A 15,159-nucleotide genomic window follows, 5' to 3' on the forward strand; every position below is an offset into this window, starting at 1 on the left:
GCTTTATTTGAAAATTTATTCTTTCAAACAGACCATAAAAACTCACATATTTCAGTACATGGTGGTGATGCATTTGGAATAATTTGAAAAAAATTACTGACTTTGCTTATACCTGATAAGAAGAGATGTGAAATCCTACTACAGAAAAAAAGTAACATTGAAAAACAGAAGGTTCTAAAATTAAACACATAAAAATGAAATCAACATACCCAGCATGGGGTGAATATACAACACAATCGCTTTGAAAGGCAACAACATACTCTTAAATAATCTCAATCAGATCTGATCACAGGGGTGTCAGAAAGCTGCACCTAAGTAAGAATGTGCATGGCTGCATCTTGTTTCATTTCACAAGAAGAAATACTGAATCCATAATAATATCAGTGACATCACTGACAAAACAAAGACCATACACAGAAAACAGGACCAATTCTGGTTTTCATGTAAAATACTCACTTGTTGATCATATGTTCATAAAGTGCTATGCTGCAGTCATTCTCCTCATTCACATCAAGATACTCCACCAAGCTCTCGTGAAGAAAGTCTTCAAAATTCCTGTTTGACAACCCACAAAAATGTTGACTTTAAAATACGAGGTTATATTGAACATAATTTGTTTCAGTTTTTAAAGGTGTGTTGTATACTATTCAATTAGCACAACAACTTCCAGGAAGAAATGAGAGGTGTTGTAACATTGAAACAAAGCAAATTACACTCATGTTCAATATCAACACTATACCAACAGAAAATCACATTCTGTAAGGTATAGTATATTATCCGTCAAATACAATGTTATTACACTCATGTTTTCTGGTGCTAAAATAGCCATTGATAATGGAACAAGCAAAAAACAATAAAAGGATACAAACTGAGTGCATCAGGAGAGCCTTTTCAACGTCTGAGGAAGCGTGAATGGGTTTCTACCTGTATCCTTGGGCTAGCTCTTCGATGTGTTTGTTTTTCACAGCAGGCATTCCTTTCTTCACAATGATGTAGGGCCTGGTAAGGGCAAAACACACAAAAAAGAATGAGACGATGGAGATACAGCGCACACCAGATCAAGTACAGTCTGAACCAGCTGTTAAAAAACGAACAAGCGTTGTGTGAAATGCCCTTCAGCTAACCCTTCCCTAGTGATCAGGTATAGTGGGGGGCGCTGCCCTGCGTGGGACTAGTGGGCAGGGCCCGGGACCCTATCTGGCAGGTTGCAGGTTCAAACCCCAGGTGCTGTATCCTTAGCTGAAGTGCTTCACTCGGTATCACTCCAGTAAACACCTCCAGCTGCATGAGCGAGTACAAACGCCAGCCAGTCTGGGCAAAAGGGTCAGCCAGATAAACGCCAACAACCCGTTGGTTGTTGGAAACTTCGGAACACGAACGGCCAACGTGGAGGGGAGGGGAGGGGAGGGGAGGGCGTTCTCGCCCCATTATCATGGTGATCCCGCATCCCAGCACGCACCACTTACTGTCCCCAAGAGGAAACGGGATCACAAAGGGCGGCATGCAGGAAGCAGACATCAAGAGCAGCTCGGGGAGATTGCAGGGAACAAACACACGACACTTGGCCGCCCCGAGCCGAGCAAGTCCGGCTGATTGTTCAGGGACTAATGAGCACCTCTTAACAGCTCTGGCTGCACACCTGAACAATGCCCTGCGCAGGAATAATTGGAAACCGAATCTTGTCAACTTGCTACGGAAACGTGCATCACTCATTATGGGGGACAATGCACCCATCCTGAAAGGGACAGTCTTCCTTTAACGCCCTGAGGACTGTTTACACAAAGCAGGAGAGAAAGGGCCTGCTCTTACCCAACGAGGCACGCGGCCACAAAAACAAAACAGCAGTAACGTTTCTTCAGATGTGCCTTTACAGTGGAGAAGTTGCATCAACTGGAATTTTCGTCTCCTAGTTTACTGAGAAACTGCCTTTTCGGTCAGATTCTCTGGGGTCTTCCGATCTCCTGAGCAGCAGAGGGCGCAAAGATTCCTGAACCAGTCCCTCTCCTCGGCTGTCCTCACCTGCACAGCCGCCCCCCGTCGGAAGAGATGTAGACGCAACGGTCAGTCAGGTTTGTGGAGATGGACACGAACTCGTTAATGAACCCAGCACGCCTCATCAAGCGGAAGGTATTCACCAGCTTCTGGTGATCTCTGATTACTCCCAGGATGTTACCTATAACAGGGAGATCTGGTTGTTGAAAAGTACCAACTTTGGAAAAAGTGAAACAAAATCTTACCACTTACAATTGCCAACAAAAAGGTTTTGTGGTTTGCATTAATCTATAAGGATCCAAAACACATTCCTTAACAATAATTTGTAGAACTAAGGGGATTTTCCCCAAAATGCTGATTTTTTATTTTCTCTACAAGGAACAAAGTGGTTGATGTTATATCTCACTTAACTAGAATGAATACATCGACAAAAAGAGACAGTAAACAGATGTTAGCAGGCAATGTTTAAATGAAGGTGAACAAAAAAAAAATGCCAAATACCAATGGAAAAAGTTTAAGCTAAGAAAAAATATCCCTGAGAGTCAACCAAAAAACATTTGTTCCAATTGGCAGTCTCATTGTCTAAATGTGGGAATTTAAGGACAAGGAAAGATCAGTGTGAAGCTTGGCAGATACTGAAAAGCAGGTCTGACACATCTACACCTAGTGCACAGTTTCTAAATTAACATCTTCTAAGCACTGATTCAATTTTCAAAATAAGGGGTAAAAATATATAGACTAAACCGATTTTAAGAGTAAAACATTTTTTAAAATTTACCACTTCAAAATCACTTCGTAAAACCAGGTGCGACTCACTTGTCTTTAAAATGGACACACACATGTGATTTTGTGGAACACACCTTACCTTGCCCATGAATCATTTTTAGGTTTTTAGTATAGCTTTGCCAAATAACAGACATACTGTATGTTAAACATTAAGTGCTTTGAAGAGAGTTAACAGCTCTCAGTTAATATAACAGCACTTGAAAATATTTTTGCTGCCTAAATCAGAACTATGCTAATCTGGGCTGTGCGACCTTTCATTTAGGAACAGTGAACAGTTTACAGCTTTTCCTTGAAGACCGGCTAGATAATTTTCTTCTTCAAGCTCCATTAATGCTTTACAGTGCGACTTAAGAGATGTGTAATAAACATGATCTGGTCAATGGACATTACCATTGAGGAAGACTAGGAACACACTGGGGTAAGACAGTTCTTCTCCACACAGCAGGTTTACATCTTCCACTCCGAGGTTAAAGGCTAATTTGATAATTGGCCCATCTTCCATGTCTGTTGTGATGTGCGTCATCAAGGCCAGGTTTTTAACCAGACCGCAGGCCTAAGAACCAGAAAATAACTGATGGTTACTTAACAGTTACCATTTCACTTAAAAGATATGCACATTATCTATGTTTATGTCTTCTTGAAAGGGGTAGAGAAGAGCATCATTCCTCAATAGTCCACCACAACCATTTAACTACTTGAATGCAAATCCAGAAACAGGCAAGCAGTTGTCAAGATTAAACATTCGTCCTTTAATCATTTTCATTTGCTGCGGCCCTTTGAGGTCGTTACCTCTCCTTCAGGGGTGTCCGAGGGACACAGCATCCCCCACTGCGATGGCTGCAGGGAGCGAGGGCCGCTGACCTTCCTGGTCTTCTCAAACTGCGAGGAGATCCTGGTCATCATGCCCAGCGCCGAGATGTAGGACAACCGCGACAGCACCTGGGTAACTCCCTGACGATCCATCTTGAACCTCTTCAGCGACCAGTTACCCTGCCGAAACAACAACAAAAAAAAGCAGAAATGGAAAGTGTCAGGCTATATGTATGTACATATATAATGCTGTCCATTATGGTCCAACGTCAATTAAGATCTATTTAAAACCCATAAATCAGTCACCCTGAATCTTCATTATGAGATTATGCTAGTATTTCCATTTACTTAAATGATTCCCTAAGAGGTATGGCTTTCTGTGGAGGTAAATGGAGTCTGGAAGTATGATAACTGATGTTTCCTCCACAGGGCCATGCCACTGCTGATAGCATCTGTCAATAACCACTGTAAGTGGTCCGTTTCCCCTTATAGGAACACACCCCAAATTGTTTGCCTTTAAGACTGCTTGTGATGCTTGTCGTGTGCTGACCCCATGTGTCCTGCAGGGCTCCAGGGATCTGTCACCAAATCCAAAAGAACAGTCTGATCCTTGTCAGGCAGTGCTTTGCTGCATGACACAGTGAAGGAACTCACGGTGGAGATGGCGTTAACCAGGCCATTGGTGATCTGGTCCTGTCGCATGTGCTTCACCACATCAAACTGTGCCGCTCTCTGCTTTGGGATGATCTGGTCTGAAATCTTCTTCAGCTCAGAGTTAAACTTCTTGAACAAGTCTTCAAACAAAAGGGACAGGAGCTGCAAAGATACACAAATGCATGCCTTTTCTTGTAAAGAAAGTAAATATATTTTGCAGATGACAAAATTCCCCAACACAAAATGAAAATAAAGCTATATGTTAATCATCTAAAGTATAACACCAGTCAGGTAGAAGCACAAAGCCACAGGGAAACTTAAAACCATTTAAAAAAGAATGGAAGGGGAAATATGCAAGGGAGATGCACAAGGAGTTGAGACCCAATGAGAAACCAAGGGGAAAAAATATTGTATGATTAAATGATTATATGATATCATTAATAAATTGTATCTATAAGAAACAAATACAAGTCATAGAACCTACTGCATTAACAGGAGTAAAATTACATAGTAATGATTTGTCCAACTTCATCTGACATCTCAAGAAGGTTTCACAGTCGAAACGTTCCATCTTTCCTTTTCGTTTTCAGTGTGGAAGAATCTTTTACTTGCTCCTTTGCAGCCTATGCATGCTGATGCAGCTCCCTACTTGAATTTATTCATCTGGTTGACACTTTTATTCAAAGTGACTTACATCCTAAGCCAAGGTGCAAATGGTGCAGATAGCAGCTGAGAACTGAAACATGATGATGAGTGCAACATCGGTGGACAACTGACATTCTGAAGAGACAACAAAGCTGAAAAAGGAAGAGGAACTGCAACACTATACTGCAATTGAGCATTTAAGCTCAGGAACTTAACCCAGCTAAATCTTGGATTTTGTAAAGGATAGACTTACACAAAAAAAAACTTTCAAAGAGCCTAATATTAGAAATATGCTACCAACCACCAAGTTAGGATGTCAATTGAGATACAATGAAAACAGGGAATAGACTGGTCAAGGAAGAAGTAGTTATGATGGGAGACTTTAATTTTTCAAACAAAGACTGGGAAAAAAATAACAGAGATATCAGAAAAGAAAACTCAATTTGATCGAGTGTTTTCAAACAAAACAAGGTGAAGACAGAGGTTTCAGAGGACCATCAGTAAACTGTAAAAGTAATATGCTGTTAGGTAAAGTTCCTCTCATTCAAAAAAAGAGCTGAACTGTACCAGGAGTTGTGGTGCTTCACTTCAGAGGCCTCTGGAATTCAGTCTAGAAATCTCCATTTCTATTGTAGCGAACCACCTAAATTCCTCGTATTTTATCATGTCTCTGATTTGGCCAGCCCATCACCTGTAGTTCCATACAGAAGATGACCAAAATATATTCTCCTTGTATGCTGAAATAAACTTGGAAGGCCATTGCTTGAGAGAATACTAAATTCTGTATAGTTTAAAACTTCCAGTACTAGACTAACCTTTTTCTTTATAATCAGAAGATATTGTGCTTATAGCACAGGACGAATTCACCCCTAGAGTAAGCAAATCAATGACTAAAAAGCAGTGTACCAACTATCTCATAAATAAATAAAAAAATTTGGAAAAACAAGCACTCTAAGAAATGATTTAAAAAACAATCCAGTTACAGAAAACTAGGATAATGGTTTCTAAGCTCAAGTAAAGTAAATTAGAGTGAAATCAGTCTGGCTAAAGACAGTTCTGTATTTAATAATAACATAGAAAACGCAGAAGGGTTACAGGTACCAGAAACATGACTAAACTGCATGACTTGACAGCTCTCCACCAATTGTACTACAGAAAACAAGAAATGTTATTCATGGGCCGTTAGCAAAACTTTTCTGTCACTCAAAATGGGGGCTCATATTAACTGAAGGGAAAATTTCCTAATTTAGCACCCATCTATGATAAAATTGAATGTATAGACCAATACGTCATCTTCTATTATATGTAAGGTCATGGAAAAGACAATTAGAACTACAGGATCATCAGCTCATCCAAAGGATACTAAGGGATAATCAGCACTAATTTACAGGTCTTGCTTATCTAATGTTTTAGAGATCAAAGAACCACAACAATAATGGATATAAACAAAGTCTATGATATGGTATATAACCATTTTCAGAAGGCTTTTGATGAAGCTCCTAGTAAATTGTATCAAATTGCAGGCAGTATGCATTTAGGGAAATGGATGTATTTGAACTACAAACTGATTAATGGATAGAAAATAATACTCCGATTAGAGTGATGTAATCAGAGTACCACCAGGATCTGTATTAGTTTTATAAACTATACAGGAATCACCAATCTTGTAGAAACTACAGATATAGCCATAAAAAGGACACACTTGGGACTAGGTATGGAAAGACAGGCATTAAGTCTATTGAAACAAGGGCTTCCACACAAGTGTGGCTCATGCATGCATTAAGTAAACAATGTCCCAGCATGCTCAGAGTCATGTATAAAAATGCTGGAAGGCGTGGCTGACTATCATTAAGGCCAGCATGGCTGTAAGAGAAGACCTCAATGACTGAATGAAGGGTTACTGCTGTGGTGCACTTGGCTCAGTGATCAAGACTTCTTGATGTTTCAAGCTCAGGCAATGGACTACTGAGCAGAGACTGGTCAATGAATCGCCCTTCACCGTGTACTTGTCAAATGGGCATGTGGTGCCAACGTGAAGATCTCTACAGCCCGGAGTGCTTAGAGAGCAACCCAGAGGAAAGGCTCAGGTGGTTCCGTATTGCTGTGGGACACATTGCTGGCATGGTTTGGGTGCACTCTTTTCCTTAAAGGTTAAGGTTAATGGTACTCAGTATTATGTTATCAGCATTATTATTAGTACTTAATGTTACTGAGTGATCATCTTCTTCCCTTGTTGCAGCATTTCTTTCCTCTTGGGAGGGTGTCTTCCAAGAGAATAAGGCTCCCTCCCACAGAGCAAAGAGTGGTTGCCCCGTGGTCAGATGTATATGACACTGAGGTTATCCATATGTCATGGCCTTCTCAGTCACCAACTTGTACATTTATCAGGTATTTTGGAACGAGGCCTAAGCAGTGCACACCTCCACTGACCGGGCGTGAGCTGATAAGACTTTCTCATGGAAGAATGGTACCGCTTCCATCCCGCAGAGCTCCAGACACTGGTGGACTCTGCCACGGCACACACAAGCTGAACTGGCCCAACACCCTTTTAAGAGTCTTCACGTTGATGTTTCTATTTCATTGTCCACTATGAGTACAAAATGAGTAAACAGGTCTTTATGTTCTTTACACTGTCTAGGCAATGTGGAGGGAGCAAGAAAAGGATGAACAATATTGAGATACACAGCTGAAAGTGTTGAATGTACTTTAAGGGATCTCATGCTAGATTTATACAAATGCTTAAGCAAGGCCACATTTAGAATACTGTGTACAACTTACATGTCAAAAAATGTTGGGTTTTGTTTTTTTTGGGGGGGGGTGTTGCTATACTGTAATCAATCCAAAGAAGATTGACCATGTACATTCCTGGGATTAAAGGAACGTTCTTTACCACCAGGCTAAAAGAATAATCTTTTATCTCCAATACAGAAGACTGAAGACATATATTTAGAGGTCGCAGAGAGACACAAACCAGAAGACACTCTTGGAAGCTAAGGGGAACTTCATTTAAAATGAGAACAGGAAATACTTAAAGTTGATTTATGAGGTAAAATAAGGGAGAATTGGTGTTCAATCACAATACCTACTCCTGATTGCATGCCCTCCACACCACAGCCTAGGTCAAACTTTTGTTTATGAATTTAACTAAAAGGTAAATGTCAGAACAGTCCATTTCGTGTAAATTCCCGCACATGAGATTACGGAAATCATTCATTGGATGACTGTTACCTATAACAGATGATATTTTACCAGCAAAAAGCTGAACTACAACCGCTCCTTACCTTTGAAAAAAGGAAACCTTGCACTGATCCCTCTGACACAGTACTTACATATATAAACATACACAATCGTTACTGATTCACTCTAATAATACTAAAACTATACCGCTTTTTGATAATGCTGAATGCTTTCTATCCCTTTGTTCTCTACACTTTTGCAATAAGCAAATATTTAATAAAAAGGGATGGAAAGTTAATGATAACATTCATTTTCTCTCTTTACCCAGTGCCTACTTCAAGCCAGAAATGCCTGCCACCGAACACAAAATCGCTTCCTGACAGCCCAATCAATAGCATTTACATACATCAAAATAAGCGGCAGGAAAATTAATAAAGAAATTAAGCTTCTGCAATACAGTTGCGCCAATTAGTTGAATGTCAGGGAATTCTAATTAGAGCGCCTTGAGATTGCGGTTTTTAGCATTTAAGCCTATTGAGAGTGCCCAAAGTCTCCTTTTCAGAAGTGAGCCGGTTTTGGGAAATTAAAAGACTTTAGGCAGCTGTAATTACATTATCAGAGCAGGGCGGGGATTAGACAATCTCTGAAGTCAAGGCGGCATTCTTTTGTCATGTGGTGGAAATCCCCCGCTTTCCAGGGTGTCGGATTTTGGTAGCGTTCCATATCTCACACTGACAAAAGGAGCTGCATTTGGAATATGTAAAAAACACAACACAATAGGAAAACGCTCCTGAAATAATGAATACATCAATAGATGGCTAAAACAAAGGGGCAGGTGAGAGATTAAGCCAGGAAAAAAAAAAATCGGGGTTTTGCTAACACGTCCATTGGCATCACTTTCTGATCAGTTCTCAAGTGGAGAAATAAAACGATATGGAAGGAGGCCCGCACTGAAGCAGGCCTGGTGTCTGATTACAGCTCTATTATCTCAAGGTGAGACGCATTCAGATCCTCCCCTCCTGCCCCTTGGGGTGTGAAATTAGTACAGATTGTTCCTGCATTGTTTTCCGTATTAAAATAAACAGTGCTTTTCAATCCGTCTTTTTTTCTCTTTAAGAGACAAACAGCTTCTCCCACGAGGAGGAGGCTTTACTCAGTGATGGGATTACCCGATTCGAGGGTGCCTGAAAAGGCTGTCCATTTAGCTACTGAGCAAACTGCTAGCCATTTTAAGACGCATATTATAGCCAGTTGTGAGACAGTGAAAACGGGCCCCTTTTGTCTTTATATATTTTAATCCTGCAGAATTAAACACCGTCAATCATACTTAAATTAATTAGGAACAGCAGGAAAAAACAGTCAGACAGTGATCCAAATGGCTTTTTATCTAAACTGTGAGGCACAAGGCACTGCATTAAAGTGTTTTTCTCTCCTTTACACGGTCATGGTCAAATAATTACAAAAACACTGTCTACTTCAAATTGTTTTTTTTGTGTAATGGGAAAAAACGGTCCATTTTTCTTCTCTTTGTTTTGTATGTATGTACTTAAAAGTAGAGAAGTCCGCAAATTAAGAAAAGTCAGCTAACATTTTAGGATAAAACATCAGAGAACAAAGAAGGAGTTTAGAAAAAAAATTAAGTTAAAAGACAGATTATTTTCTTTGCTTGGACTCTTATCTAAAAACATAAAAAGACTAGAAATGGGAAGAGGCTCTTTGGCCTGCCTAGCCAGTTTGGTAGTTAGTAATTCACTGATCACAGGATCTCACCCAATCGCTTCACGGAAAACAGGGTATCGGCTTTAACAAAATGGCCCAACTCTCACACTCAAAACTCCGTAACACAGATCTACTTCTCAGACATTAAAAACATCAAATTAATAGACTTGGGATGGAAGCTACAAGTAAAATCTGATGCGTTTTGGAAAATCAAAAAAGAAGGATCGAAACTCATTTCTGTACTACATCAAAACAGAATTAAACAGCAAGTAAGCACTTCAGGTCTATTCTGCTGTCAAGAGTTTTAGCATGTTTAACCTGGTTATCCACTTATGGTTATTTCTGCTTTTGGAAAGCATAGTTTGTGGGTTTTGCACTTACAGTGTCATTTTTTGCAGTTCAAAATGTCACCCCATATAGTACAGTACAATCATATTTTGCACCATAAAATGTAAATTCCATTAAAGTTTAGCCTATGACATTAATTTTATTCTGTTTTAGTCCAGTGTCCAGCTCTGATCAGATCAGGAACCACTATCCAGACAGGGCCAATGTACAGAACATGTCCAAACCTAATCAGCTTCAGCAGGCAGGAGGAAAGCAGAGTGCACCGGGTGCAAACTCGTGCAAACCCTGGGTAGGGCATACAGACGCAAGGAAACCCACCTGTCCTGCCAGCTCCAGACGCTTGTTCCCATAGTAATCCCTGTCATCCACCTTGTTATCCCCCTGAGCCAAAATCACCCTGCGGACCATCACGGCCAGGTAAATACACTTGGCACGGAAGTTGAATTCCTTCACCTGGAAAATACAAACAATACAGAAAAGTAGACATTAACCAGTTTTACTGCACACTTCCTGTATAAGTTTTATTGCTTTCTTTACATAATATTCATGTACAGTGTTTAGTTGTGATCCCAATGCGCTGCAGGTTTTAATTTCCTCTGTAAATCACCAGCAAATTGAACTGAGAGCTGCTCAACAGTCTGACCTCCCTACAATCCTCCCTTTATTCACTGGGTGAAGCTGCTGCTCACTTCTGTACCCGATACACCTCAGCTACAGTATGCAGCGGGGCTGCTGTGTGTCAACCAAGTGGCTTCTGCACTTCAGTGGCAGATGAATCGGTCCCATCTGACACGTTAAGTGCCTCATATTCCTTTGGGGATGAGACGTTTTATATAAATACTTGACGACAGTACACCCACACCTCTTACAAAAGGGCTTATTATGAAAATTCAATACCATGAAGGACGTGAATCGTTACCCACATGTTGAATAGCGAAATCTTTGAAACTCAGAAGAAGCGATACGAAGAGAAATTTTGAAACCCCTGCCAAATGTAGAGTGAAGAGGAAGGTATCTTCCAACTCATTTCGTAGAGAGTGCACGCTTCACGTGCGTGATACAGTTCACCGCATCTTGCTTCGTGTGTTGTTTACTACTCTGTGCGCTCTTACTTCTCGTCTTAGAAAGCCTGTGGTTAAGACTTGACATGGACCCTGGAGGGTCACACTGTGAGCGTGTGCGTAATCACACAACAAGCAAATGAAGGGGTAATTGTACATTACAGTACTGACTTTACTGATGTCTAACTAGGGAAGCAGCATTTTCCATTAACAGAAAACACAAACCACAGTTTCAGTTATCAGTTTGGGGGAAATAAGTCAAAGAAGGGGTGACATTTTTGGGGGCCAGAAGAGACTAATTCTTCCCCATACGAAATAATGATAATAGGTTTTTTCTTTTTAGGAATTTTTGCTACACAAAAGGGTTTCTGGGAATTAATACATGAGATATTGGGGGGGGGTATGATAAAAAGCACAAAGGCTTTACAATGTGGTCTAAAGTCTGCTTGGGAGCTTACGTTAAAATTCCCCAAGATCTGAATCCAAGTGAAAAGAAGTGAAAGAGTTGGTGAAGCCACCTTCATCACCACCCAGCCTGACAGCAACACTGAAACCCGGAGCTGTAACTCACCGGCACGTGGGTCAGGATTGTGGAAGCCAGCAGCTCTCTTGCTTCTTCCATTTTTGTCTTCTTCGGACCCCCCCACATGCGCTGCCTCCGGACCTTATTCCCAATGTACTTCAGGGCCTACGAAACAGGTCACATGATTACCAGACAGCTAAACACAATCAGTGGACACACTGGGGAGCTGTAGGGAGCGCATCACTCTCTTAACGACCAGGAATACTACAGCACATTCTTGAGCAGGGTTATGGACAACGGTCAATGTGAATTGCTGTTTTTCATGTCGATACATAAGGTTCTCAGTATGTAGTTTAATTAAGACAGGAAGAAGAGGAAAATACTGCGGATATATTGTGCAAGATGTTTTTGAAAAAACAAATAACATTAACGGGATACTGCTAATTATAAATTTGATATAGACCTTCCTAAAAAGAATAACTCACAAACTAACTTTTTAGTTCAGCCGGAATTCCTGCAAAACTAGATTTTATTTCATAGAATGACTTTTAATGAAAAACACTATCTTAAAGAAACTCAATTTAACAATTAGGCATACTGAAGGAAAAATTGAGCATCAAAACAACCATAATACCCTATTCATGTGTAATAGTTCTAGAAAAACCATATGCAATGTGGCTACTGATTAAACGTTTTTGGTGTCATTCTTGACATTTGACCGACTGAATGTTGCACAAGTATTATACTGACTATTGACAGAGTTGATTTGGCAGACGACAAGACAATTCAACCTACTGAATCTCAATCCTGGTGAAAACCAAAGACAAAAATACACAGAAAAGTATCGACATGCTCCACAGTGCCTTTGCACCATTGGTATGCTGGAAGCTGGTTTCACCAGCAGTGGAGATGAAGTCATCAATCAAGGTTTTATACAGAATCGGAGTGTGGCACAGGAGTGCATGACCATACATTAATCATGTACCTCAGACCACTCGAAGGAGAGGTCCAAGGGCGATCATCTGGACAAGGATTGTCTAGTTGCTCAGTTATTCCACTTGTAATGATTAAGAGCAATGGCATTGCATCAATCAATTCTGAAATCTCATATACTGCCCTCACCCTAATTATACATTCCTGGACAGTACACATCATAATGCTTGTGCAACAACAGCAGTCTTGTGAGAAGATGATAGCAAGACTTTGGATGTACTGTTCACCAAAGTCTTGACATCCACTAAAAACTAAAAACATGACGTGGCTTTTAGGGCTCAAAGGCCAGAGAACAGTGCACATGCTTATCTAGGCTCACAAGAGGAATGGGACAGAATCCCACAGACCACACACTACTAGCCTGTGACTTTCAAACTATAACCCCCTTTGTGATGATCAACTCTGTCGATGACTAAGATTAACCAACATGATGTACTGGCCTTTGTCATATCTGTTCAATAAAATGTCAGTGCACCTTCTACAAAAAGATGGTCATTTCCCGATACCCTCTTACGTAATATAAAAAAAGTGGATTAAAATAATCTTTACTGGATCAAATATTCAATGCATACCGCAATATGAGAATCTGTCTACCGCAATCTGAGGCGAACTGTCCCACAAACCCTCCTTCAACACAGGAGTTCTTCCAAATGCTTTTCATTAGTTTTCATTTGCACAAAGCTGACAAAACTATCAGATGAAGCTGATAAAACTGCAAACTGACGCTGAAAATGATACAAACATGTATCATATAATATTGCCAAGTCATCTTGAGCACTAAATCAGTCAGGAAGCTGAGCAAGAGCAAATACCCTACAATACAAACATGGGATGTAAGAAAGATGACAGGTTAACAGGGAGACAGAGAGAACAGATGTCATGTAAGCTGAAACTGAAGAAGACAACAGCAGTGTCTACAGTAAAGGTACAGATCCATGAGCACCTTACAGGGAGGCTGGGCTCAAACAGCCTTAATTGTCAAACAAACTTGGGAGTAGAGCTGAAAAGCAGAAATCAGTCCTCATAGTGCGGTATGCATGTGATTGTGCCAAAGAAAAGGGCAGGTTCTTGCTTCTTTCCACAGAACGTGCCAACTGCCTCACTTGCAACTGTCCACAGCACAGAGCTGCTCTGGCAGTCCCCCAGCCGCTGGCTTAAGCTTGCCCCCTTCACGCCAGTCAGCAGTCAGAGTTCAGAGGTCACTTTTACTCCATTACCATGCCACCCCACAGGCTGGCCACCCAGTCCACCGAGAACAGCCGTGAGTCAACAAAAGGCTAAGTCCAGTTTACTACAGGCGAGCTGAACTTAAAGAAATGTGCATTCCTGAGCTGGTGACAGGACATTGTTCAACAGCACATCAAAGGCAGCCCCCCGGAATTACCTACAATTCCTGTAACACAGGAAAACGTTGGTTTCTGCAGTTTTTGGTTCAGTTACACCAAAAGGCCCACATTCTTTAGGAATGGAGCATTTAACTGTCACATTGCCAGGCTTTGAAATCTTCCTGGGGCTTTTAGTAAAAAAAATTTAATTACACTATAAATATCTATATAAAACTTACATCTGCAAAAATACAACATTCAATCATACTGGACATTCATAACATGTAAAATGAACCTTGTGTACTTTAACTTTAGGAAATAAACTCTTTCGGAGCCAGAAAAGTGTAAAAACATTAACAAGAAGTCAGAAACAATGTGATAGTAAATACAAAAGAAATGCATATTATTGTTAAAAAGCTCCGATATAGACATTAGAGTAATGTTCTTGTTCTTTGATTGCCAAATCTGGAAAAACCTTTTTTGACTGGACCTGCACCTTCTGGGCTAGTAGTGATTAGTGGCAACTAAGCCTTCTTTATGTCCGTAGTTGGGCTGGTTCCCAAAGGAGACTCTGGATGTACAACAGTAAGGTGCACAGACACTCACATTCTTCTAGTCTAGAGGGCAGTCTGGGCCCTTAGCACACTAACAGGCTCCTATTCAAAAAGACTCAGTGAAGGCAGGTGATAGGTTGATGTCACGCATGGCCATAAGGGTAATAACAGCTTCTAACAGTAAGCAGTGCATTTTAAAGAGTTTTGTGTTTTTGGTTTCAAAGAGAAAACTTTCCCTGGTAATTTTTTTATCAAAATGTACATAACTCTACCCCTACATGTGAGCTGTTGAACACAAACACAACGCAATAACAGTAACACCATATTGTAAAAATTCTTCAGATGAGTCATGAAACCGAGGACCTGACTCTCTGTGGTCATTAAAAATCTAGGACTAGGGTTGTTACCCCAGTGTCCTGGCCAAATTCCCCCCTGGCCTTTACCAATCATGGCCTCCTTATAATCCCCATATCTGAACTGGCTTCATCACTCGCTCTCCTCCCCACTGAGAGCTGGTGTGGTGTGTGGGGAGCGGACTGGTGCATCACCCAGGTGGGGCTGCACACTGGTGG

At 40.7% G+C, this 15,159-nt stretch overlaps 1 protein-coding gene across 1 annotated transcript in view; it reads right to left on the reverse strand.

Annotated features, from left to right (window-relative positions):
* Window positions 1-15,159, reverse strand: part of polr3b (polymerase (RNA) III (DNA directed) polypeptide B) — a 37,643-nt gene that overhangs the window by 13,043 nt on the left and 9,441 nt on the right. The window contains exons 11-18 of the mRNA XM_069192758.1: window positions 11,764-11,880; window positions 10,450-10,584; window positions 4,243-4,404; window positions 3,568-3,768; window positions 3,169-3,331; window positions 2,020-2,173; window positions 925-999; window positions 457-555 (exon numbers count right to left, since the gene is read on the reverse strand). Of these exons, the coding sequence (XP_069048859.1) occupies window positions 457-555; window positions 925-999; window positions 2,020-2,173; window positions 3,169-3,331; window positions 3,568-3,768; window positions 4,243-4,404; window positions 10,450-10,584; window positions 11,764-11,880 (1,106 nt within the window). The remainder of the gene's footprint in view (window positions 1-456; window positions 556-924; window positions 1,000-2,019; window positions 2,174-3,168; window positions 3,332-3,567; window positions 3,769-4,242; window positions 4,405-10,449; window positions 10,585-11,763; window positions 11,881-15,159) is intronic.

Source organism: Lepisosteus oculatus, chromosome 7, assembly GCF_040954835.1.
Source record: "Lepisosteus oculatus isolate fLepOcu1 chromosome 7, fLepOcu1.hap2, whole genome shotgun sequence".
Classification (NCBI taxonomy): Eukaryota; Metazoa; Chordata; class Actinopteri; order Semionotiformes; family Lepisosteidae; genus Lepisosteus; species Lepisosteus oculatus.